Here is a 26281-nt window from a genome sequence, read left to right as displayed (position 1 = left end):
GAGTGAGAAAGAGAGAGACCGATTGAGAAAGAGAGAGACCGAGTGAGAAAGAGAGAGACCGAGAGACAGAGAAAGAGAGAGAGACCGACCGAGAGAGACCGACCGAGAGAGAGCGACCGAGAGAAACCGAGGGAGAGAGAGACCGAGAGAGACAGAGACCGAGAGAGACAGAGCGAGCGAAAGAGACAGAGCGAGCGAAAGAGACAGAGCGAGCGAAAGAGACAGAGCGAGCGAGAGAGACAGAGTGAGCGAGCGAGAGAGACCGAAAGACAGAGAGAGGGAGGGAGGGAGAGACCCAGACTGAGAGACAGAGTCCGAGAGAGACTGAGAGAGACAGAGAGAGAGACCGAGAGAGATCAAGAGACCGAGAGACTGAGTAATAGAGAGACCGAGAGAGAGCGAGAGAAAGAGAGACCAAGAGAGAGACCTAGAGGGAGACGGAGAGAGACCCAAAGACCGAGGGAGGGAGGGAGGAAGATTGACAGAGAGACCCAGAGAGAGACCGAGAGAGACAGAGAGAGACCGAGACTGAGAGGGACCGACAGAGACCGAGAGAGAGAGATAAATAAATACCTGTTCAGGTGGCCTCAAGTTGCATTGTAATGGAGAGACGGGTGGGAGGAAGAGGAATGAGCTCACTTCCTCATATTCATCTATATTGAATCTTACTGTATGTATTAGCCTACAGTACAACATGGAAATTGCACTATATGGTAAAGATGTATTTTAAATGATCAATCTTCATGCTCCTAACGGAGGACTGAAGATGGAAACTCATCACCTTCAATCAAACAAAAACATATTGGAGTACTCAAAACACTATTACTGAGAGTGGGAATGTTAACATACAGGCTTTCAGAAAAAAACGCTGCAATGCATGAGAATGCTCGCCAAAGCCTAATGCTCTTTTCATCCTAATAACGTATAAACAAGAAATGTGGCTAAACCCCCTAAATATTCATGATCTGCCTTTTTAATCCCGTAGTTTGGGACAGCACACCGTGTATCCTTGTTCCTCATTGATGTCCTCTCTAGTGGAAGCTGTCTCTTTCATCTTTTGCAGTTTCCACATGTAATGTTCTGATCCCCCATCCCAATTACTTTAAACCCAAATTGGAGCTTTTCAAAGGCTTTCATAGTGTGCTGTGGGACAGGGAGATAGAACGTGTTGTCTCACTGTGTGACTGTGAGCTGTAATAGAGGTGAGATGAACACTAAATGGGACACTATATTATGAATGTCTTCCCCAAACAGACTCTCTGTCTTAGACAGGCTATGAAAAGGAGGTGTGGTGGAATGACACTTTTTTTGTCAGCCTCTATCCTGAGGGCATTGGGTCCGACTTTGGCTCCTTGAAAAGCGCTATGTAAATATAATGTATTATTATTATTATTATTATTATTATTATTATTATTATTATTATTATTATAGAACAGGAGGGGTCACTCAAGTACAGAGCTGTGTGTGAATGTGTGTTGTGTTTTTTTTGTCTTACATTTGTGGTGTAATATGGATGTGTATGTATACATGTGTTTATCCTGTGTGTATGTGTAGTTGTGTCAGTAGCCCATTGTATCCGTGCTCCCTTTGCTTTGACTAACCTGGGCTGACAGGTGTCTGGGCCGCAGACCTGCAGCCTCTCTCCCTTTGCTTTGACTAACCTGGGCTGACAGGTGTCTGGGCCGCAGACCTGCAGCCTCTCTGCTCTCTGTGGGAGTGGTGCAAGAGGAATGGTTACCTGCAGCTGTGTCCCGCACCACAGCAATGTCACATCCTGTGTGGCTCTGCCTTTCTCTCTAGGATCTGTCAATGACCACGCTCCTCACCCGCTGTCTCCTATCTCCTGCATTAGCCCTCTGACTTAGATATAAAATATTAGATAAGATTTGGGTTAAAATAAATTAGTGCAGCCCGCACTGACAGAAATCAATATGTTGAACTAATCCGGATTTTCTGTATCCAGGTATACATGTAACTGCCAAAATAAAGGAAACACTTGAGTAAATGAGGGTTACAAAGTATATTGAAAGCAGGTGCTCCCACACAGGTGTGGTTCCTGAGTAAATTAAGCAATTAACATCCCATCATGCTTAGGGTCATGTATAAAAATGCCCAGTTGCCCATTATTCTGGCTACCAGGGCTAGAAGAAGAGATCTCAGTGACTTTGAAAGAGGGGTCTCAAAGGAGCATAGTGGGTTTAAAGTGTGTGTGTGTGTGTGTGTGTGTGTGTGTGTGTGTGTGTGTGTGTGTGTGTGTGTGTGTGTGTGTGTGTGTGTGTGTGTGTGTGTGTGTGTGTGTGTGTGTGTGTGTGTGTGTGTGTGTGTGTGTGTTTCAGTCACCAGATCTCAACCCAATTAAACACTTATGGGAGATTCTGGAGCGGGGCTTTAGACAGCGTTTTCCACTACCATCAACATAGCCTATTTATTGCCTTACCTCCATAACTTGCTACATTTGCACACACTGTATATATATTTTCTGTTGTATTTTTTGACTTTATGTTTTTTACCCCATATGTAACTCTGTGTTGTTGTTTTTATCGCACTACTATGCTTTATCTTGGCCAGGTCGCAGTTGTAAATGAGAACTTGTTCTCAACTGGCTTACCTGGTTAAATAAAGGTGAAATAAAAATAAAATAAAAAATAACACCAAATGATGGAATTTCTTGTGGAAGAATGCTGTGGCATCTCCAATAGAGTTCCAGACTATTGTAGAATCTATGCCAAGGTGCATTGAAGCTGTTCTGGTGGCTCGTGGTAGCCCAATGCCATATTAAGACATGTTATGTTGGTGTTTCCTTTATTTTGGCATTTACAGGTACGTCCATATTGATTTAGAGTTGAGCTGACTGACTTCTCAATCGAATGTCTTTACCATATTGTCTATAGGGGCTTATCTCTGAGGATCAGTCACCTGTTATCACATCTTTGCCCACTTCTGACCACTTTCCTTTATCTATGATTTACAGTACCACCCCTCTCCATTCAATCTACTAACTCACCCAGGATGACTCCCTCCACTCAGCACAGATGTGTGTCTTTACAGATGATGGTGAAATGCGTTCTATAATTTCTGACCTAAATGGACTTAATTTCCCAGGGATTTTATTCCCTCTGATTTATTTGTAGAATGTTTCAAAGCCTTCCAAATGATATAACTGCTCAGCCTTAATCCTTAGGCTAACCACTGGGAAGATCAATGGTGCTGCTGCTAACAGGGTTCTATATGGGCAGCTAGACACTGGCTGCTTTACAGACAGGGGCAGGCACGCACATACACACACTATACACACACGCGGCTCAGCATTCAGCTTTGTTCTGACTGTGCGTGTGTGTGTGCATCTGTGTGTGTGTGTGTGTGTGTGTGCTATTCCAGAGGGATTGACATCAAAAGCTGCAGGGTAGCTATTATAAAACCCAGAGCTGTGATCTAATGACTGGTCTGGACCCTGCAGCCGTGGACCGCATGTGTCATCCTGTCTGACCGCAAAATAGCAATCCTCTTCTATTTTCATGCATTTATGTGGTTTTAGCTCTTTTGTGCCTTTTTCTTTTGTTTGAAATTTGAATGTACTATACATTTTCTTTTTTATTTGCGTTGTTATAAGGACAATTCAACACAATATCAACATTTATCAGACATTTGCACATCTGTTGGAGGTGGAACTATCTCCCCCCGAACCCTGGGGGGCTCCCCTCGTCCCTCGCCCTGTCTTGCCGGCGTGTGTACCCAGCATGTGGAAATCCGACTGGGGATAAGGAGGGGGGAAAGCTGGGGTCAGCTGGAGGACAACACTGTGGAGTTAGCCAAGTTAGCGTAGCCTAGCATAGTCTTCTGCCCAGCTGTGTGGCACAGGGCTAATCCTGACACTTCCACTGCTCTGTCATTTTGTTTTGCTCTGCCTTCCTTACCACCCAGTCGTTGATCACATAACACATTACAGCCACAGAGGAATTGTACAGAGGTTTTGAAATGTTCTGTCCACACACTAAGTTGGGCTCAAAATAGTGGGCTGAATAATTAATATTTATATATTTCTTATGACTATTATGAGAATGGCAGGATTTGCAATGGGAGTACTCAAAACCAAAGCCATGTTGCTGAGTCCTATTTAGATATATGCATTTCAGTGTTTCCCCTATATTCATTTAACAGTGGCGGGCCGCCGCTGCTAAATTGTTGTCGCAACTCCAAGACATATGAGGTAAAAAAATAAACATTGACAGTGTAAGCGACTAAAACCAGATATAAAGTATGTAGAAAAGATAAAGGAGCTTTATGGCTGCAGTTAAAAGCAGAGCCTAGCACTCTTTAGATGTTATGTCACAGAACATCCATTTGAAATGTAACACCTTAAAAGGCTCTCTAATGTACATACAGTGTCTACTGCACATGGGCGTACCAGAATGTCACTGGGTTGTGATTGAGATTGAAGTGGTGATTGTGTCACACCCATACGTACACATTGAGGGACTTTATCTCTCCAACTCTGACAGCGAGTGCAATTGGCCTTGTAAGATGCTGCCTGCTCAGCTGAACCATGACAGGGATATACTGTATATATAGACGCCATACACACTGAGAACCTCTGCCCAGAGAAACAGCAGCAGTAATCTAGGTCAGACAGAGCCATAGAGTATGCTAGGAGCTGGGGAGAGAGAGAGGGATGGAAAGAGGGGCAGAGAGATGAAGGAAAGGAGGGATGAAACTCCAGGCAAAGGCATCCAAAGGTTCACTGCTCTTCTTACTTGGCCAGAAAGCCCTTAATTATGGTGTACCAATCTTTTTATTTTATTTTTTTATTTTTTATTACAATTTCTCTTCGGGGGGAATGGATCAGCTTAATATTGCAGATAGATTGTATCTTCTATCAATGTAATTGTCTGCATCACTTCCAATCCCCCATGTTTTTTTTATTTTTTATATATATATATTCCCCTTTATTACTTTTCAACCCCACCATCCTTTCCCTACTTGGAGTAAATTAGTGAACAACAATGCCCAGGCCTCTACTTCCGGTCTATACTTACTATCCACACCTTATGGACAGAGTTAATTTTACAATAATTCTATTATATATATATATATATATATATATATATATATATATATATATATATATATATATATATATATATATATATATACACATATATATATATATATATACACATACACATATATATATATATATATACCTATATACTTATTATGGACACAGTATGCTTACATTATTAGCTATCTTTGTTATTATTTGTTGTTATTTGTTATTAGTCCCATCCTTCAACTCTATTCAATACCTCCCATCTATCTCTTAACACCATCCATATAGGATTTCTATTTGCCATATATATTTCAACCGTACTGTGATGTTTTACAAAAGTTCTGAACCTTTCTATTCTCATTGCTTCTACAGATTGTGAATTAAAAATAAAAAAAATTGCTAAAAGTATTATTATATTATTGATTGATTGACTATGACTTTTCAGATCACCCAGTAATGCTATCTGCAAGGTTAGTTCCAGGTAAATATTGCAATCCTTTAGCCATTCCTGGACCTGTGTCCAAAAACAAGCTACAAATGGACAGAACCAAAACAAATGATCTAATGATTCTGTCTCTTCACAGCAAAATCTGCAGAGCTGGGAAGATTGTATCCCCCATATAAATAACATTCTATTGGTAGCAAGAATTTTATATAATAATTTAAATTGAAAGATTCTAATTTTTGAATCCGGTGTCGTTTTGCGTGTCAGTTCATAAACACTATGCCATGGGATCGGTACGTCAAAGATCTCTTCCCAACTATTTTGCAATCTATATGGGACGGCTGTCAATCCTTTGGTCCTTAAGTGAAACTGATATACTTTTTTATTTATCACAGTTTTCCTTAACCAATTATGTTATTTAATGCAAGGCCGACAGACAAGTTCCAATGGTGTACCAATCTTTCACCCCTCCCTCGCTGTCTGGGGCCCCTTCATTTTTGCCCTGTTTTGTTTTTCCCAATGCCCTTAAACAACCCCATTGTGTTCAGTTGGGCTGGCGTATTTCAATAGCTAACAGCTTGTTGACTGAACAATGGGAGGGCATGCAGCCTTGCTCCCCACACTGGGTTCCGGGGGCAAGCTGATACGAGTGCTACATGACTTGGTATATTTGGGTCCAGACGCCCACGCACCCCCAGTCTGAAGTTGATTTACTTAGTGATGTGTGTGAATTCTGGAGTGTTGGGCTGCCTGGAGCTGTCAGTGTCCCGCTGTTTCGGATGCTTTCTTGATCCTTGATCAACCCACCCAGGCCTTTCTCTCCTCTGGGTTGTCCTCAACGCTCCCTTGCCTCGCATCTTCACAAAGATCCAAGCACTGTCCTCTTATCCAAAGATCCAAGCACTGTCCTCTTATCCAAAGATCCAAGCACTGTCCTCTTATCCAAAGATCCAAGACCTGTCCTCTTATCCAAAGATCCAAGCACTGTCCTCTTATCCAAAGATCCAAGCACTGTCCTCTTATCCAAAGATCCAAGACCTGTCCTCTTATCCAAAGATCCAAGCACTGTCCTCTTATCCAAAGATCCAGCACTGTCCTCTTATCCAAAGATCCAAGCACTGTCCTCTTATCCAAGCATAAACCTCTTACTGTGTCACCGCTTTTCTTAACATTAATTTATTAGTTCTGCCGACCATTCTAGATCTCCAAGCCCCCTGAGTGGCCTGTCCCAGTTCCATGGGGAGAGGCTCATGAGACACGCCTCATCACGACCTGGAGGCATTCAGACCCGGTCTTGTTCGGTTCATCTCATCTGAGCTTTCGGAGTATCTCATTGTGTTGCTCAGTTATCTTGACTATGGCTTTACAGTGTGAGAATGAAAGCTGCCATTTCATAGCCATCTTCTGTGTTTTTAGTTTTTCAAACATTTTAACTTTCTTTCCCAGAAGCCAGGAATGCCCTTTTCTAGACTGCTCTGACAGATTTCAGCACCTTGGACAGTAGCACAGTACACTAGGGAAATAAGCGTCCCTCTAAACAATGTATTTGTCCTCTATCCCTTTGGCACGAAGTCCAGGGAGCAAACATAAAAAGCACCAGCCTATTCTTCTTTCCTCTCGCCTCTGCAATGTTAACAGCCTCTCTGATTCTACTCTTTGTGTCTGCTGTTGTCTCACTGAATAGGCTTGTATATTATTGAGCACTGAGACACACACACGCACATGCACAACAACATGTGAGGACACATGGAAGTTCAAATCCCCCCCGCCTGCCCCCCTCCGTCTCCTACTGTCTAGCTTTTGGAACTGGCAGTGCTGTGTTTGTGACTTTGGGTGTCGTCCTGTCCACCCCCGTCACTGTCATCCTCAATGGAGCTGCATGGGTACAGAGGGAGGCGGGTGGGACGGGGGGGACGGGGGGACGGGGGTTTGGGAGAGTGCCGCTCTCCCACAGCGGCCAAATAATAGCCACATCGGATCAGACGACCAGGCGGAGGGCCTAGATAGTAGAGTCAGGATCCAGAGGCAGGAGGGCAGGACAGAGGTGGGAGGACAGGGGGACAGAACCAGTCACAGACGGGGAGGAGTGACCACGGCCCAGGCTACTACAGCCACAGATTAGAACAGAGCTACTGCTTACACAGAGATACAGCTGAGACTGCACTTGAAATAAAGGGGGGAAAGGATTACCAATATCAAATGCTGTTTTAGATTTAACAGGCTTGATATATCTTTATTTAGAGGACAAATTACTGCAGAGTGAGTAAGTGTGTGTTTTGCTGTACAGGTAGTGGGCGGGTGCGATGTGTTGCCAGAGGGTGGAACTAATGTGAGGTGTTCTGTGTTTCCAGTTACTGCAGGTTCTAAAGTGACACCTGGGGGACAGATGGCAGCGTCACGCCCAGAACCACAGGGGGAAGTGCGTCCCAATTCGGCAGAGCAGCAGGTCTTTGCAGCCCTCTCAGGTAAGAGACCTGATGCTGCACTATTTCATAATGTTTACCCTGAAGTATATCTCATATATTGATTTGGAGAGCTAGTAGAGATCTGAACTCAACTCCTACAGGTGTGACTGAAGTGATGTGTTGTTCACCCTTAAAGAGATTATTGTGCTGTCTCAACTCCTACAGGTGTGACTAAAGTGATGTGTTGTTCAGTCTTAAAGAGAGTATTGTTCTGTCTCAACTCCTACAGGTGTGACTGAAGTGATGTGTTGTTCAGTCTTAAAGAGAGTATTGTTCTGTCTCAACTCCTACAGGTGTGACTGAAGTGATGTGTTGTTCAGTCTTAAAGAGAGTATTGTTCTGTCTCAACTCCTACAGGTGTGACTGAAGTGATGTGTTGTTCACCCTTAAAGAGAGGACAGTTCTGCATTTTCAGTGTTCAGTTTGTGGTGGAGGGTCTCATGCTTAGTCTACTCACACCCACCTCTCTCTCTCTCTCTCTCTTTGCCTCTCCATCTGTGGATTTGTCTGCTTCCATTTACTTCTCTCTGATCCTTCATTACTCATGCCCTTTTCTCTGCCCCCCCCCCCCCCCCCCCTCTTTTGATCTCCTCTTCCTTCCATCTATCTCTCTCCCTCTCTCTCTCGCTCCCTCTATCTCGCTCCCCCTATCTCGCTCCCTCTATCTCTCCAGGCTCCATGGCTGGCATCCCTGATCAGTGGAGCTCCCAGCTCAACAACCAGCCCCAGATGATGGACAGTGGACTGATGGGAGATTCTTCAGGTGGAGTCTTTGATTGAATTGTCAATACTTGAGCAACACACATCCTACATCTTCTTGTCAGAGTAATACCATCCATTACAAGCTACTTATGTCTCTAGATTCCTCGATATGAGGAATTCTTTGTAAATCGATAAGTAGAGCGCCGTCATATATTAAATGGATGATGTACGTTCTTTTGATCATGTCATAATTGGCTATGCAGATTTTCATGATTTCCCATTTTGAACTTCAAATGACGTTTAGTCACACAATAAGAATGTGTGTAAGCTAAAAAAAGAAATATTGTAAACTTGTAATACATTACATAGACTATGCAATGAGTATGAACTCGGTGGCCATTAAACTGAGCACACTGATTTGCCACATTGGTGGCTTGGGAGTTGTGACTGGCCTGATTTGTTATGGGCTGAGTTGAGTTTGCCTTTACGATGCCAGCCTCGGCAGATACAGCCCCGCCACAACCTTTGTCATCTCAGTGCTACTGAATCACTGCTGAAAGGCTAGTCACTTGAAGACACACACAAAAGGAAACACGCATGCACAGACACACACACTCAGGCAGACACATGCATACACACACACAAACAGTAGCTGTGAATCCCCACGAGGAACCAGATGGATGTCATTTTGAAGGGGTTAGTGGGTGTTTTGTCTGAGTCATTGCTTTATGACTTCAATCGATGTGTCAGAGCCTCATTCTCCCCCCAAGTTCTCTAGCCAACTGCCACCGACATGGAATTCTCATTACCGTGTCACTTCCTCTCTGTCTGTGACTTTTCCACTGCACTTGCCTCAGAAGGTGTTACGAGGCGGTCCTCACTCAGGAGAATGCCCCTCGTTGATGAATAGAAGTCCATTTAGCGGGGCCCATTTTCAAATGTCTCCGTCCCTCGTTTCTGTTTCTGAAAGGCTTCATTCTATCAGTAATCATCTTTTTAACTTTCCTCAATGAGCTCTCTGGATTGACAATGGCTCATTCCATCTGTCTGTGTTATGATTTATGTTCAACCTATTCATTGGCCCGTCTGAGGTTGATCTAAGCTCTGATTGCTACTGCTCTGTGTGACATTTGTCTGACTCTGTATCAGGATCAATTTGAAGAGGTTCTGGGCCCGTATTCACAAAGCACCTCAGACTAGAAGTGCTGATCAAGAATCGGTTTTGCCTTTTAGATTATAATGAATATGATTAAATGGATGGAGTGGGGTTTGATCCTAGATCAGCACTCCTACTCTGAGATCCTTTGTGAATACAGGTGCTGATTGCTTCTTTGTGTCTGTGTGACAGGTTTCTCCCAGCCTGCCATGGGGATGGAGATGGGGATAGCTCCACTATCGGCAGAGAGGCCTCCCAGCATCGCAGAGCCCCAGAAGCCCCCACCTCAGGCAGCCAACACACCCAAGGACATGTCTGCAGGTAAAAGGAAACACACATTAAGACACACATGACTATGACTATCAGTAACAGTGCCTATACTGAAGTGTCTAACTCAGTACCTAGTTCAGTAACTGTCAGTACCTATCAACATCTTTAGCCAGCTCTTAAGGCCTATGTGTATGTCTTTGTGTCTGTCTGTCTGCCTCTCTTCCTGTTGGCATGGATGTGTGGCATTTGTGGAAGTCATTGTGCACACTAGAGGGTGTTAGGGTTGGGCAGTATCCAGTATTTCCGTCAGTGCACACAAGGGGGCTCTATTTAGCTCAGCTGGTAGAGCACGGCGCTTGTAACGCCAGGGTAGTGGGTTCGATCCCCGGGACCACCCATACACAAAAATGTATGCACGCATGACTGTAAGTCGCTTTGGATAAAAGCGTCTGCTAAATGGCATATTATTATTATTATTATTATTATTATTATTATTATTATTTATTTCCAAACGTTAAACAAAAATAATGCTAACAAAGTACTAGCGAATTCCCATAGCGGACGCTAGCTAAATGCTAACAAGTGCAAGTGAACTTAAACAAATTGCAAGGATAGACACTCCAGCTCCGAAAGTTGTACAAGTATCTAAAAAAAGTTTGTTGCACGCACAAAACAAATATTCGACTGCAGGGATCTTGATCCATGAGGGGATTGATTGTCTCTGCTGTAACCAAGAAGCTTGATCTCGCAAGCTAGTCATTTAACTAGCAAGTTAGCAGACCAAATGCATAGCTGGAGCCCTGAGCTGGAGAGAATTTATTTGTCACATCTTAGATAGTTAAACTTTAGTTAAAAGATATTTAGCTGGCAAACATTAGTAGTAAAGTTCAAGTATAACTTGATCACCTCTCTTGCGCTGCACAACAGTGGATCGTCACATCACAAAGGCTCCTGTTTGCTCCTTGCGCTCTTTGTAAAGAAACATACCATGTGACTACCTCAATCAGCTGCTTTGGGGAACTGCTTCATAATGAAAATAAATGCGACAAGCGAAAAAAAAATGCAATTTTCTTTATCTATTAAACTAGTCCACAAGTTCACTGCAGTTATTTCTTTCAAAATAACAACTATTTCCCCCTAATTGTTTTTGGTATACAGTGCATTTGGAAAGTATTCAGACTCCTTCACTTTTTCCACATTTTGTTACGTTACAGCCTTATTCTAAAATGGATTAAATAGTTTTTCCCCCCTCATCAATCTACACACAATACCATATAATTAAAAATAAAAAAATGAAATTTCACATTTACATAAATACTCAGACCCTTTACTCAGTACCTTGTTGAAGCACCTTTAGCAGCGATTACAGCCTTGAGTCTTTTTGGTTATGACACTACAAGTTTGGCACACCTGTATTTGAAGAGTTTCTCCCATTCTTCTCTGCAGATCCTCTCAAGCTGTCAGGTTGGATAGGGAGCGTCACTGCACAGCTATTTTCAGGTCTCTCCAGAGATGTTAGATCGGGTTCAAGTCCGGGCTCTGACTGGGCCACTCAAGGACATTCAGAGACTTGTCACAAAGCCACTCCTGTGTTGTCTCGGCTGTGTGCTTAGGGTCATTGTCCTGTTGGATGGTGAACCTTCGCCCCAGTCTGAGGTCCTGATCGCTCTGGAGCAGGTGATGAGTGTTACCTGGTTTCCAGACGTGACGCTTGGCATTCAGGCTAAATAGTTCAATCTTGGTTTCATCAGACCAGAGAATCTTGTTTCTCATGGTCTGAGTCTTTTAGGTGCCTTTTGGCAAACTCCAAGCGGGCTGTCATGTGCCTTTTACTGAGGAGTGGCTTCCGTCTGGCCGCTCTACCATAAAGGCCTGATTGGTGGAGTGCTGCACAGATGGTTGTCCTTCTGGAAGGATCTCCCATCTCCACAGAGGAACTCTGGAGCTCTATCAGAGTGACCATTGGGTTCTTGGTCAACTCCCTGACCAAGGCCCTTCTCCCCCAATTACTCAGTTTGAACAGACAGCCAGCTCTAGGAAGAGTCTTGGTGGTTCCAAACTTCTTCCATTTAAGAATGATGGAGGCCACTGTGTTCTTGGACCTTCAATTTTTCAGATCTATGCCGTGACACAATCCTGTCTCGGAGCTCTACGGACAATTCCTTTGACCTCATGGCTTGGTTTCTGCTCTGACATGCACCGTCAGCTGTGGGACCTTATATAGACAGGTGTGTGCCTTTCCAAATCATGTCCAATCATTTGAATTTACCACAGGTGGACTCCAATCAAGTTGTAGAAACATCTCAAGGATGATCAATGTAAACAGGATGCACCTGAGCTCAATTTCGAGTCTCATAGCAAAGGGTCTGAATACTTACAGTTGAAGTTGGATGTTTACATACACCTTAGCCAAATACATTTAAACTCGGTTTTTCACAATTCCTGACATTTAATCCTAGTAAAAATTCCCTTTCTTAGGTCAGTTATGATCACCACTTTATTTTAAGAATGTGAAATGTTCGAATAATAGTAGAGAGAATGATTTATTTCAGCTTTTATTTATTTCATCACATTCCCAGTGGGTCAGAACTTTACATACACTCAATTCGTATTTGGTAGCATTGCCTTTAAATTGTTTAAATTGGGTCAAATGTTTCGGGTAGCCTTCCACAAGCTTCCCACAATAAGTTGGGTGAATTTTGACCCATACAGCTGGTGTAACTGAGTCAGGTTTGTAGGCCTCCTTGCTCGCACACGCTTTTTCAGTTCTGCCCACAAATGTTCTATAGGATTGAGGTTAGGGCTTTGTGATGGCCACTCCAATACCTTGACTTTGTTGTCCTTAAGCCATTTTGCCACAACTTTGGAAGTATGCTTGGGGTCATTGTCAATTTGGAAGACCCATTTGCGACCAAGCTTTAACTTCCTGACTGATGTCTTGAGATGTTGCTTCAATATATCCACCAAATTTTCCTTCCTCATGATGCCATCTATTTTGTGAAGTGCACCAGTCCCTCCTGCAGCAAAGCACCCCCACAGCATGATGCTGCCACCCCCGTGCTTCACGGTTGGGATGGTGTTCTTCGGCTTGCAAGTGTCCCCTTTTTCTTCCAAACATAACGATGGTCATTATGGCCAAACAGTTATATTTTTGTTTCATCAGACCAGAGGACATTTCTCCAAAAAGTACAATCTTTGCGCAGTTGCAGACCGTAGTCTGGCTTTTTTTATGGCGGTTTTGGAGCAGTGGCTTCTTCCTTGCTGAGCGGCCTTTCAGGTTATGTCGATATAGGACTCGTTTTACTCTGGATATAGATACTTTTATACCTGTTTCCTCCAGCATCTTCACAATGTCCTTTGCTTTTGTTCTGGGATTGATTTGCACTTTTCCCACCAAAGTACGTTCATCTCTAGGAGACAGAAAGCGTCTCCTTCCTGAGCGGTATGACGGCTGCGTGGTCCCATGGTGTTTATACTTGCGTACTATTGTTTGTACAGATGAACGTGGTACCTTCAGGCGTTTGGAAATTGCTCCCAAGGATGAACCAGACTTGTGGAGGTCTACATTTTTTTTCTGAGGTCTTGGCTGATTTCTTTAGATTTTCCCATGATGTCAAGCAAAGAGGCATTGAGTTTGAAGATAGGCCTTGAAATACATCCACAGGTACACCTACAATTGACTCAAATGATGTCAATTAGCCTATCAGAAGCTTCTAAAGCCATGACATCATTTTCTGGAATTTTCCAAGCTGTTTAAAGGCACAGTCAACTTAGTGTATGTAAACTTCTGACCCACTGGAATTGTGATACAGTGAATTATAAGTGCAATAATCTGTCTGTAAACAATTGTTGGAAAAATGACTTGTGTCATGCACAAAGTAGATGTCCTAACCGACTTGCCAAAACTATAGTTTGTGGAGTGGTTGAAAAACGAGTTTTAATGACTCCAACCTAAGTGTATGTAAACTTCCGACTTCAACTGTATGTAAATAAGGTATTTCTGTTTTAAATGTTTTGTACATTTGCTAAAATTTCTAAAAACCTGTTTTCACTTTGTCATTATGGGGTATTGTGTGTAGATTGATGAGGGGAAAAAATAATTGAATCTATTTTAGAATAAGGCTGTAACGTAACAAAGTGGAAAAAGTCAAGGGGTATGAATACTTTCCGAATGCACTGTATATTTTAAAAAAAATTGAGGGGGGGGGGGGGATATTGACGGTATTGAAAATCATACTGTGGGTATTTCAAAATACCTCGGTATTCGGTATACCGCCCAAGCCTTGAGTGTTGCCACCAATCCTTACATGCCGATGCCATCTGTCAATCCCCGCCCATCCCCTCACCCCACTTATCTCCTCCACATAGTCTCATCCCAGTGCCACCTCCCCTTGCCAGTATACCCAGTGGCAGCCAGCCCCTACCCCTCCTCCATACCTCATGCCCAGTTCAGTTGATGAGGTCTGGATTTTGGCTGAGGGCTTATGGGCTTAGAGCACATCACCCAATCCGACCGCCAACTCTGCTCCTGTGTAGATAATCCTCACACGGGGCACCTATGGAACTTTTGTACTAATGCCCTCTCTTGTCCACTGAGGCACGCTGTAGCTAGAGCTGTGGCTGTCTCCTTCCACTCACTGGGTAGAGCCTCTGCTGGGAATACCCTACACTCCAATAGACCTCAGATGGTATAGAATACCTTATGTCATCATGTTGTGGCTATTGTCACTCAGCATTCTCATAACATACCAGGGGCCACATGGCTATAGCACAGCTGAGACCCAGTGTTATTCTACTACACAGTAGGTCAGGGGTCGGTGGGCCAAAACTGTCCCGGTAGTGTATTTTTTACCCCCTGATCTGTTCCCAAGTATTCCCACGAAAATGAAAGAGGGGCTGAATCTAGTTGCCTACCCATGCAGTAGGTGGTCTGCACCATTTCCCACTAGCATGTTTGTGTAGGAATAGCATTTAGCTGGTGTGTGTGTGTGTGTGTGTGTGTGTGTGTGTGTGTGTGTGTGTGTGTGTGTGTGTGTGTGTGTGTGTGTGTGTGTGTGTGTGTGTGTGTGTGTGTGTGTGTGTGTGTGTGTGTGTGTGTGTGTTTAACTATACTTGCGAGGTCCAGAAGTCCCCACAAAAATAGTAAAGCAACACAAATTTCACCAACTGGGGACATTTTGTTAGTCCCCACAAGGTCAAATGCTATTCCTAGGGGGTTTAGGGTTAGTTTTAGGGTTAGGAGCTAGGGTTAAGGTTGGGTTAAGGTTAAGGTTAGGGTAAGGGTACGGGTTAGGGTTAGGTATGGGGTTAGGGAAAATAGGATTTTGAATGGGACTGAATTGTATGTCCCCACAAGGTTAGCTGCGCAAGACTGTGTGTGTGTGTGTGTGTGTGTGTGTGTGTGTGTGTGTGTGTGTGTGTGTGTGACTAAAGGCACGCAACACTGTCTGGTACTGAATAAGTTATAGGCTGCAGACCGTTTGGAAGCCTGAGGCTGAAAGATAAACTTCACAGGCGTCTGTTCACAACCCTGCCTGTGGAAAATGATCTCCAAACTACAGAACTTGCCTGTGTAGAGAATGAATCATTTAGAACTCGATATGGGGAAACTCATTTGATCAGTACAATATCTGAATGCATCTTGCATTCATGTTTACCCCTGGAAGACTCTCCTGCTAGTGAGGGGAAAAAAGTGTCCCGTTATGACTCACCCACCCCTCTCTTGTCAGAGACACTCTAGCTCATGGGAAGAATAACAACTACCACAATAATTAACAAACAAAACATCCTCTGCTACAAAAGTCATTAAGTATTTATGTATTACAACTAAGTCAGGGTTATGTTCAGTGTCTCATGTTTCCCATGTGTTAACATTAGCCTAGCATGCTAGCTAAGCGTGTCTGCGCTGAACAGAGTTGTGAGGGTAAGGGCTTGGAACCCAGTGGATCAGAAGTGCTACAGTGACCTTATACGTGCCGAACAGCACCATTGTGCTGCATTAGTCATGGAGCCAGTCACACCCCTGGAGACCTGGGGATACTGTACCACACCCTGGTTCGGTACTTCGAGAGAACCACGATGGCTACCAAGACATCCTGTTGCTGTTCATCACAGGAACAGCTTCAACAGCTCCCCAGAGCATTGAGGGAGCGGCTCTAAGTGCTCCTTCATTGTCTCTCGTCTCTGCTCTAACATACTAAGTCAGTTTCTGTCATGTGTGCTTGATTAATGTAAAATATGACCCTCGAGACAAACCTTATAGGGCACGATAAAGAGCTGCTCCATTTTGAGTTTCAGTATTCAAAAGGCTAGAGAGACAACTGGGGCAAAGTGGCCCAGCTTTATTGGGTAATCACTTCCTCTAAAACCCTTCCTCCTCCATTGCTCCATCCCTCCATTCCTCCATTCCTCCTCTCCCCAGCTTGGCAGCATGGGGCTCTAGAATTTAACTAGCTACAAGGAACAATCCAGGAAAGGAAACAATCCCATATCAATCACAACACGATTGACCGTAAATGTAATGTCAAAATGTAGATTTCCACCTAAAAAGACAAATCCAAAAGTAATTATTTGTCATGAGAGTGCCATAAACAATACCTACTGTAGTAATGCTTATACCAATAAAAATATTAAAATCTCACCTTTCTGGTAAAAATTGTCATAAATTGCTGAGGTGTAGTCACTTTTGAGGACACCAGCTCAATTACACAGTACAGATACTGTATCATAAAAGTATGAAAATATAGAAAATCATATACGATTTCTTTCCTATTTAACAAAAGTGGGGGAAGAGGGCTTGAAATGATTGAATGCTTTCTAAATATAGTAACAATCAAATACTAAACAACTGACTATAATATTTTACCTTGTTTATTATATATAAATATCATCATACTTTGTGACAGTACAAAATTGGCACCATTTCATATAACTGACGTCATAACGTCATTCAAATGCCTGCCCACTCGTTACAACTTCAGCTTTAAGCACAATGATTTTGTCCTTCTGTGACCAAGGGAGTGGTCTAGTTTCAATTCTGCAAAATCATTTTGTTTCGTTTCATGTTGAGAGCTCTAAATCCATATAAGAACATCACAGCAAGATGAGACTGCTTTTGCTGCAATCGCTAGTCTACCGTTTCATATGCCGTATTGTAGGCGGAGCTGCAAGGTTCACAGGCAGAGGAAATGTGTTCTTTGTCTGGATAGGCCAGAAAATGTGGCACGTCGCACCCTATTAAAATGAGGTGTCAGATTAAACATATTGCATCTCAAATTAAAGCAGAGGGCGGCATGTGAAGTGGGACAACCAGAGCCTTCACAGAGTGCGCTGCAATTGATGTTGCACCGTTCACAGAGCGCTCTGTAGACAAACATTTCAATGCCTATACTGTATTATAAAACTCTGTGTGTTGTCTGTGCCTGTTTCTGTGTACTTTACCAAATTGCTTTGTTTGTGTATGTATTTACTGCGTTCAATCACATCTTTCTCCTCCTCCTAAAATCTCATTCAGTACACCAGTATGTCACTAGGGTAGCACGGAGTCAGCAGCCAAAAAGCCACAGTATTACCAATCCTTCAGCGTGACTATTCATTCACACAGGGGTTACTGAGGCAGCGGGCCTTTTGCATCAAGATTTCCTCATTACTTTTTATTTTTTTCGACTTTGTGTGTGTGAGTGCCATTGACGGTATTAACTGTAAAATACCATATTTGGAGGAGGATTTGTTTTTTGGGGGGAAGTATTACATTTTACAGATGTTGGAATCTGTCTCTTAGAAATTGCAGCTCCTACACTCCCAAAGTTCAGTTATATTGAATGGACCATCAATGAACGTCTACAGCTGTAAAGATGCACACAATATCAGTTACTACTCTCATTTCTTAGACTGCACTGTTGAACTTGTTTTTTTTGTTTTTTCAAAGTAAGTGAGCCCTTTGAAGTTCATGCTTTTGTCTAGATGAGAGAGAGAGAGACTGTGTGTATGCATGCATGCTTTAAACTCTCTTCCCTCTTCACACACGAGGTGCCCTAGGCGATGGCTGGCCAGACGAGGCTTGCATTCCCACCGACCTGCCATTCACCCCCAGCGTCTCCACGGTGATCAGTCGCCATGCCAGCCACCTGGCGGCCAGCCCCGAGGACCGCCCTGACTCTGGCTGGCCCCACCGAGAGTCCTCGGCCGTGGGGGAGGAGAGGGAAAGCAACGAAGGAAACGACCGCAAACAACAGCAGAAGAAGAAGAAGAAAAGGAGGCCCCGGGACGACGTGTACGACCTGGTGGAGAACAGGGGCCACCTGGAGGCTCAGGCTGAGAACACACCCCTGTCAGAGGGCCACCACAGGGTCTCCCCCCGCAAGGACAGGGACAGGATAGATGGAGGCTGGGAGCGCGAAGAGCCAGGGAGAAGTGGAGGCAGGGGAAAGAGGGGCAAGAGCAGGAAGAAGCTTCCAGAAGAGTGGGGAGTCACAGCCGAGCCCTTCGTGCCCTCCTCTGCCTCCTCTGCCAATGAGCTCCCTGAAGGTGTGTTAGACCAACTAGTGCCCCCCATCACCCATTCCCAGCCCCTGGAGAACCCCTACTCCAACATGGAACTGAGTCCAGCCAGTGAGGAGTTCTACCCAGACGAGGGCCTCATCCCTCCATCTCTCACCCAGGACCTGCTCTCTCTCACAGCTCCCACCTCCCCTCCATCGGCCCGGGGCTGTGAGCTCCTGCCCACCGCCCCCATCTCCATGCCCACCAGTCAGGGAGACTTCTCGCCGAAGTGCACGTTCCCCATGGCCCCACGTCCAGGAGACCCATTCACCGCTAGCTACCAAGACCTGCTCATGGATACGGAGAACGCCAAAGAGGCTTTCTCCACAACCTTTCCCCTAGATTCCCCAGTTCATCAGTCGGGGGTCAATGTGGTGTTTGATCATGACACCCCCATGCAGGATGTCCATATGAAATATGCCTTAAGTTTAAGCCCCACCCACCAACCAGATCGTGACCTATCCCCATTGGAGAAGTTCAGTGAGCTCACAGCGACCGCTCCCCCTTTCTCCCCCTCCGACAGCTCCTGGCTCATCAACGACTCCCACTTCAACAACGACTCCTTTGAGTTCAGTGACATCACTCCAGGGCGCCCCCTACCTCTGGGCCTGGCCTTCGACACACCCAGCCCAGCCCCCCTCCGCTCCCCCAAAACCATACCCGAATTCCACCCCAAAGAGGGCAAATCCCCACCACAGAAGATAACCAAGAAGTCCCAATCCTCCTCCTCCTCTTCCACCAAAAGCCCCACCTCCCCGGGGTCTGGTCTGAACCCCGCTGCCAAGCCCTTCTTCCCCAGCTTTGCCGACCTCACGGAGCCCCTGGTGGTGGTGGCCCCCATGTCTGAAGGTTTGTTGCAGTGGCGTGTGCTCTCCACTAGGGGGATTGGAGGATTGGAGGAGTAGCCCCATACCTTGCATGGGCATGTGGTGCTAAGGCTGGGCTGGGACCGACCCAATAGCCCAGTCTAGACAGCCTGACTGACTAACATATAGGCTCCCCGAAAAGATGCACTCTGTCCGAGGGGCTTGGGTTTTTGGGGGGTTTCCTCTCACCCACAAGGCACTGCTGCGTCTGGGCAGTGCTGGAGTGTTCTCATTAACCCTGTGTGGTCAAGGGTGCGCTACTAACCACCACAGACACTCACCACACACAGCGTCAACAGTTTCCCCAGCACTTTCTTTCATAACCAAACCTCTCTCTCTCTCTCCCTTCCTTCCTGCTGTATCCAGGTGTCTCTGATAACAGTCTAGTGTGTGTCTACTGGGCCTCCATGACTCGTCTTTGTCTCCTCTGTGTTGAATTAACATTGGTTTCCTTGTCTTCTTCTCTTTAGCTAACATTTCTTCCAGAGAGGAGCCTCTAAACAGTTCTCTGTGGATGTTTTGTCCAAACCGCTGCAGTGCATGACCACTCTCTAACCAAAGCATGCCTGAAGGAATGTACACTCCAATCAGATTCTCATAATCTCCTTCTCTCTTTCCATGTCCTGCCGATTTGCATGTCCCTTTTGCCTCCACGACGGCCACCCCAATAGGTGAGTCAGAAATCGTATTGATATTTTTTGGGAATAAATTGTGGGAAATAGTTTCAATACCGGGAATAATTCATATTTATCCCGAGAGTCCCGGGAAATACAGCAAAAATCAGAAGTGCCCATTTAAAGCCTTTAAATCCAAGATATGGTCACTATGGCAGGGTTCTCGCGAAATAAGAGGGGCGCTGCGCCACCGTGTAAAGATTTAAGAGCAAGTGAAACTGATATTTAGTAATGATATAGTAACTATCTTTGAATTGCGAAACAGGCTGTTCATAAATTCAGAGTGTTCTCATGTTCCTCAATTAATTCAGCACATTTCACCAGTGGTTCTCGACACAGAGTCCACTCAGGAAGCACAGATCGCATCCCGAGTATAACGTTGTAACAGCAGTCAAACAAAAGTCAAATGACCAAAGTTGCTAAGCTTGCTAGATAACCTCCTTCAATGAATGACAGAATATCTCCTATATTTGGCCAAATCGAGTTGATGATTATACAGATAGCAGATCAGCTCAAGCATAACCAGGAGATGAAGAGTGGAAATAGTTTAAATATCAAGGTATCTTAACGGGGACCAATTCTGTTTAAAAAAAATCCATATCTACTCTCATTGTTGATCACACATTCTCTACCGAAGCGCTCATATGGGCAGCAAGTACGAGACAGCGCAGAGAAGCAGGTGAAATGTCATAGAGATATTTTGACATGCATAGGCGAGAGACGTGCTTTGATAATGCAACCTATCGATTACAGAATAAAGTTAGGAATTTTAATGCGAGTCAGGATTTTGGGTTTCAGTGGGATTGGGACTGGATAGAAAAATAGCCTAGGCTCTAGGACAGGAGAAGGTAGAATTTTCCCTCATGCCTTTTTTTACAGACTTCATGTCTGTGACAGAAATGCCTATGTAGTGAATTGTGCATAGGCCTATCAACTTTGTGACTGCCCGAAGAGTCACAATGACAGCTCAAAGAGGCACACATTATTTTATAGGCTATACTGTAGAGGTTTCCTGTAGGGTTTATTAAATGCATTCGGGTCGTGTGTGCAGTCCGTGTCAATTATGCGTGTGCTTTGAATTTATGGCAACTTTGTGTGAAGTAAATATTCTAGGCTAAAGACGTCCATGCAGCAACCTCTTTGGATAATGTGCAATTAGATTTTTTGCTAATCTGCTGCTGTGCATGTTATGTATTTTGTGAAATTGCATTAGTGCCACATTGGAGAAACATTTTGTAATTTCCCGGGTCTTGTCATAATTCTTTGGGGGAAATGTGAAGAGTGTTCCTGGGACAGTCCCGGGATCCCGGTTACCCATCTTAATCCCTAGTGGGAAATACATTCTGGCAAATTGTGGGAAAGTCTTGCGTTGCAATGCACCACCGTGAAGCAATCTCTTTGAGACAGGGCGAGACGGGTTGAAAAAGGTGGCTTGGGCCTGAATCCAAGGAGGTGGAGACACTAGGACAGGAAGTGGAATATATAATAGAATTGAGAGAGAGGTTGTTTTAGGAGACAGGCACACTTGTTTGAGAGCTCTAGATGTTGGCTAGCACCCCCTGGGTCTCCCCTGGTGTTCTGTGTGCTCTCTCCGAAGGCCGGGAGGGCTGAGTGAAGGTTAGCCGAACCCTCCCGTAGAGTCGCTTACATAAGCTGCCATGTTCAGGCCGAGGCACCCCTCTGGCACCTTGACTCTCACTGAGCTGAGAGGGGTGAGGACCCCAAACCCCCTCTAACCCCTCCCTCCCAGGCAACTTGCCCAGAATGAACTGCAGCCAGAATAGTATTGTCCAATGAGACAGAACTTTCAGCACACTCTATACTCTCGCTGCTGTTTCACAGTATTTCTCCCATTTTCCCTTTACATAATAAAGGTACTGGAATTTACACACCTCTTCCTTTCTAGTGCAGTCATCCGGTGGTGATGACTGACACTTTAATTCCACAGTAGTTGCTCACAGGAGCAAGTGGTAAACAAGCGTTACAGTCAGTTTTTTATCACAGTTTTATTCTAAGCCATGCTTATTCAAGATACAGCTGCCACAGCCAATTAGATGCCGCCTTCACCATCAGGCAGCTTTAAGTGAGTGCATAATGCCCAAACAACACACATTTATATATATTTATTTATTTTGGCATCAGGGTTCCTCCGTAATGAAGAGTTATGACAGTCCCAACGCTTTTTCCCTTCCTCGGATTCACTTTGTAAAAATTGTCCGCAGAGTAGCGTGTGAAATATTTGTTTATTTATGAGCGCCTCGGCGAGCTGCCAGTATATAAATAGATCATGTTGACACTCGGCGTTACAGCGCAGCTCAGCAGGCACCACTCTGATTAATGAAGAAGCAGACGGGTAGATTCAGTTTGCCGTTTCATTCCGCATCACTTCCTGTCTGTGGCTTCGTCATCAGCTCGGTGTAGACAGAGATTCATTCTAATGAGATGTGAGCCCGTTATTCACCTGTGGAGATAGATAGGGAAACAGTGAAGTGTATAAACTGGCAATTAAGCTGTTTTTGATCAATGTTTGGGAGATACACAGCTGTCTCTGTTGCCCATCTGTAATTTGCCCTCTTTGTCAGTGTTCCGGGGTGGAGCTGTGTCACTGGGGGTGCTCTTTAGGCCCTGTAGGAGACAGGAGACAGGGCTGCTGTGTCCCAGCCCATCCCTCACCCAGCATGCTCTTTCTCTGGGGATGAAGGATGAGATTAGCCCAACAGCAGTGTGTGTGTGTGTTCTGTGTCTGATGATTTGTTCAGTGTTTGAAGTTCAGTAGACAATTTTTGTTGTTACGCATACGAGTGGGAAAAGTGCTCTGTTAGCTCAGGGCAAAGTCCTTTGACAGCTCAGCCACTGCCACTCAGTATCTGAGTGTGTGTGTGTTTGTGTTTTTCATTCAGCACAGGCCAGAGATTAAGCACCTCTCAGCTTCAGTGAAGATGATTCTATTTTAACAGCGTTTTAGTATAGCTCTAACCTGATAAACAGATTTCAACACAAAGTAGTATTGGATTGCCTCTATCGGAGTAAATATCGCAAAGATGGACTTTCACAATTATGACAGTACTTTAGAGTGCTATCATATTGACTTGGTCTTAGTGGGGTGCGTGTGTGCTGTTATGGGTGTTAGATAAAGTTAGTCTGACCTTGATCCCCCTCATTACCAGTCTGTTGGTGTATTTATAGACCAACCAATACGGAGCATATCCTTGCCCTCACTAAGTCTCTCTCTCATGCACAACCCACCCACTCCACCTACCGCCTGTGACCCAATGTAATATGTAACCGACTGGCTTGATTCGGTCTTATGTAGCAACATTTGAAATTGTGTTTTTTACATTGGATAAAAGTAGAGACTCAGAGCTAGAAAATGGTATATCATACACTACAGTTGAGGAACAATGGGAAAGTCATTCTGCTTTGAAAGAGGAACAATGGGAAAGTCATTCTGCTTTGAAAGTTGATAAACTTGTAAATGTGTTTTACACCTACTGGAGAGCTCTTCTTTGTCTGCACCCTTTCAGCATCGTTCACACCCTCTAAAGCCTTAGCCCCACCCATCTCTTTAAGGATTCACATCTGAGGCCATGTACTAAACAACCAAAGATTTCAAGACGAAAGGATGGTTTATACTACGGGTGTTCGTCATTTTAATCTGGAGTGCCAGAGTGTGCTCAGAGTGCGCTCTGGGCGTTTGTAAACTCAAAGTATTGTCAGATTGTCCGTTCGTAAATTCAGAGCGTTTCGCTCTCTAAGCGTTCAGAGCGCACACTGGACGCTCTGGCCGAGGAGTAGGGTTGATCCGAGCGTTCTGACCTAACAACAGCAGTCAAGCACCCAAGCTAACTGGCTAACGTTGGCTACTTCCAGACACAAATGAGAGAACAGCTCACTCTGACCATTTTACTCACATTAGCAGAGCTGGTTAGGCTGTTTTTATGTTATCATTTACATTTACATTTTAGTCATTTAGCAGACGCTCTTATCCAGAGCGACCTACAGTTTTTTAGTGAGTGCATACATTTTCATACTGGTCCCCCGTGGGAATCGAACCAGAGCATTGGTGACTGCAATTGTGCTGCTGGCAACAATTTAATTATGCTTTTTTGCCAGCGTTTACTGACACCGACCATATTCAACGGGTGTTGAGCGTTTGTAAATTCATCAGTTATTTTACCAGCTACGTCTATCGACAGTTGTCACAGTGACATCATGAACATTCTATTGAAATGGTTACTTGCATAGTGGAGTCTTTTTGTTTAGACATGTAGCTAGCTAGCTAAACAATTAACCATAATCCCAATTTACAACATTACTACCCTGCATGAATCTGCAGGTAGCTAACCAACCAGGTTCAATGTTAGCTAGCTAACATTAGGCTATAACTAGCAATGCAAATGGCTTTGAGATACGAAAAATCTAACTACACAGATCATACACGTAACGTTAGCTAGCAAGCCAGCCAGCTAACGTTAGCTAGCTAGCTAACAGTACACTTTAACTTGAAATTAAAATGACTTTCTGACAAAATTAGAAACGTGTAATATCTTAAAATGTAGCTAGCTAGACTATCTTACCCGTGTACATGGATGGACGCTTCTCCCTCTCTGTCACGGATGCCATGGTTGTCCTTAGTTTGAAGATGTAATCCGGAGACGTGTTTTATACAACAGCCTTCTGTGTGTTCTCTTTTCGACTCCGTCTGCATATTTGCAATCAAACGCCAGAATTTTCTCCATCTCCTTAGCTATCATACTCTGATTCCACTGATTTCAAAACTCAGTCCTCCAGAAAGTGGAGAGCAACACTTATGCAGTTCTACTAGGTGCTATCTTTCAAAAAAGCTGATTTAGAAAGGATTACCTACACATACTGATCAGCTCATGTTATAGACAGAAGCGTGCTACATGGCAGACCAATCCAAACTCATCTCTCGACATGTACAGCCCACTCATTATCTCAGCCAATCATGGCTAGCGGGAAGGTTGCTGTCTTTTTCTGTGGTGAACCAACAGATGGCATACACGTTTGTTATTAAGGCACATGAAAGTTCACGTTCCAGAAGTCATTTCTGCCAAAAAACTCATTTTGATTAAAAAAAAAAAAAGTTTACTTCAAATGGCTCTCCTGTGAAGTAGTGACGCGCGACATACGCCTAGTTTCCTGAAACGAGTCACATATTGATGTGATTTGTGTGGTTTAGAGAAGTTGAGCAGTCCTGGCCTTTTTTTCATCAAGCATTGGGGGTTTGAAGTGAGGCAGTCAGGCTGTTAACTTGCCTCTGCGAATGACAACATCCCTTGGCCTGTTGGGGGGCAGCAGGAGGAGGACAGAGCCTAAACAGAGGTGCCATCCTGGATAACGGTGCTAACATGCCACCGATTTGCCCCCACAGTGTCCCCATGTCACTGTGACTGCACACAGCAACAAAACGAGTCATTGGGGTTATTTTAGGCCCGCAACCCAGAACAACAAAGCTTCCTAAATATTCCAGCCACCTATTTTTATCTATAGTGCTTTTCAGTGTTCCTGGGGGGCGGATTTCTTCAATAGGCTGTTGACGGATGGGATCCTAGAAGGGAAACGTGTACAGTATTAGCAGTGTTGTCCATGCACTGTGAGTTGATGGGTTGTGACATGAAGGGGTAACCGATGTGATTTCAGGTCACAGGCACCACTGTAAAGGACTCAGGACTCACACTGGTGCTGTTTGAGAAAGGGATTATTATCAGGTAGTGGGAGCTATTTCTGTAAAGGAGTGTTACAGTCCGAGCCAGTGGGGTTTGGATGGAGTTTTGTTCCATCTGTGTTGTATTCCTATGAGGATATGCTGGAAGCCAGACCACAGCATTACACTTCTGTTATCTCTGATGGGAAGAACACATTGGATCAGAGGGGTGAGGGCGATACGGAATACCCCCAGGCCCTAGCCATGTATCAATACCAGGATCTCTATTCTATAACACAATTTCATTACTAACCTTCTGATTCTCAAAAAACATAATAGTCTATCCTTTTGGCTTTAAATGCCTTAGTTGGTTTTTGATACATATTTTTATTATTGCATCTCTTAACTCAACCTTTTCTTAATTTCCTTGGTTGTAAGTACAGCAAC

The 26281-nt window shown here is 44.3% G+C and overlaps 1 protein-coding gene across 2 annotated transcripts in view; it reads left to right on the top strand.

The window, feature by feature from the left end:
* LOC311145591 (uncharacterized protein) overlaps positions 1-26281 on the top strand; it is a 122567-nt gene that overhangs the window by 53864 nt on the left and 42422 nt on the right. For both annotated transcript variants that reach the window (XM_084181872.1, XM_084181871.1), the window contains exons 4-7: positions 7844-7957; positions 8631-8720; positions 10008-10136; positions 18114-19475. In XM_084181872.1, coding sequence (XP_084037998.1) covers positions 7844-7957; positions 8631-8720; positions 10008-10136; positions 18114-19475 — 1695 coding nt within the window. The remainder of the gene's footprint in view (positions 1-7843; positions 7958-8630; positions 8721-10007; positions 10137-18113; positions 19476-26281) is intronic.

The sequence above is a fragment of the Coregonus lavaretus genome (genome assembly GCF_964263955.1).
Source record: "Coregonus lavaretus genome assembly, chromosome: 2".
Taxonomy (NCBI): domain Eukaryota; kingdom Metazoa; phylum Chordata; class Actinopteri; order Salmoniformes; family Salmonidae; genus Coregonus; species Coregonus lavaretus.
The sequence above is the reverse complement of the archived record's forward strand: the minus strand, read 5'-3'. Positions and strand labels throughout refer to the sequence as shown.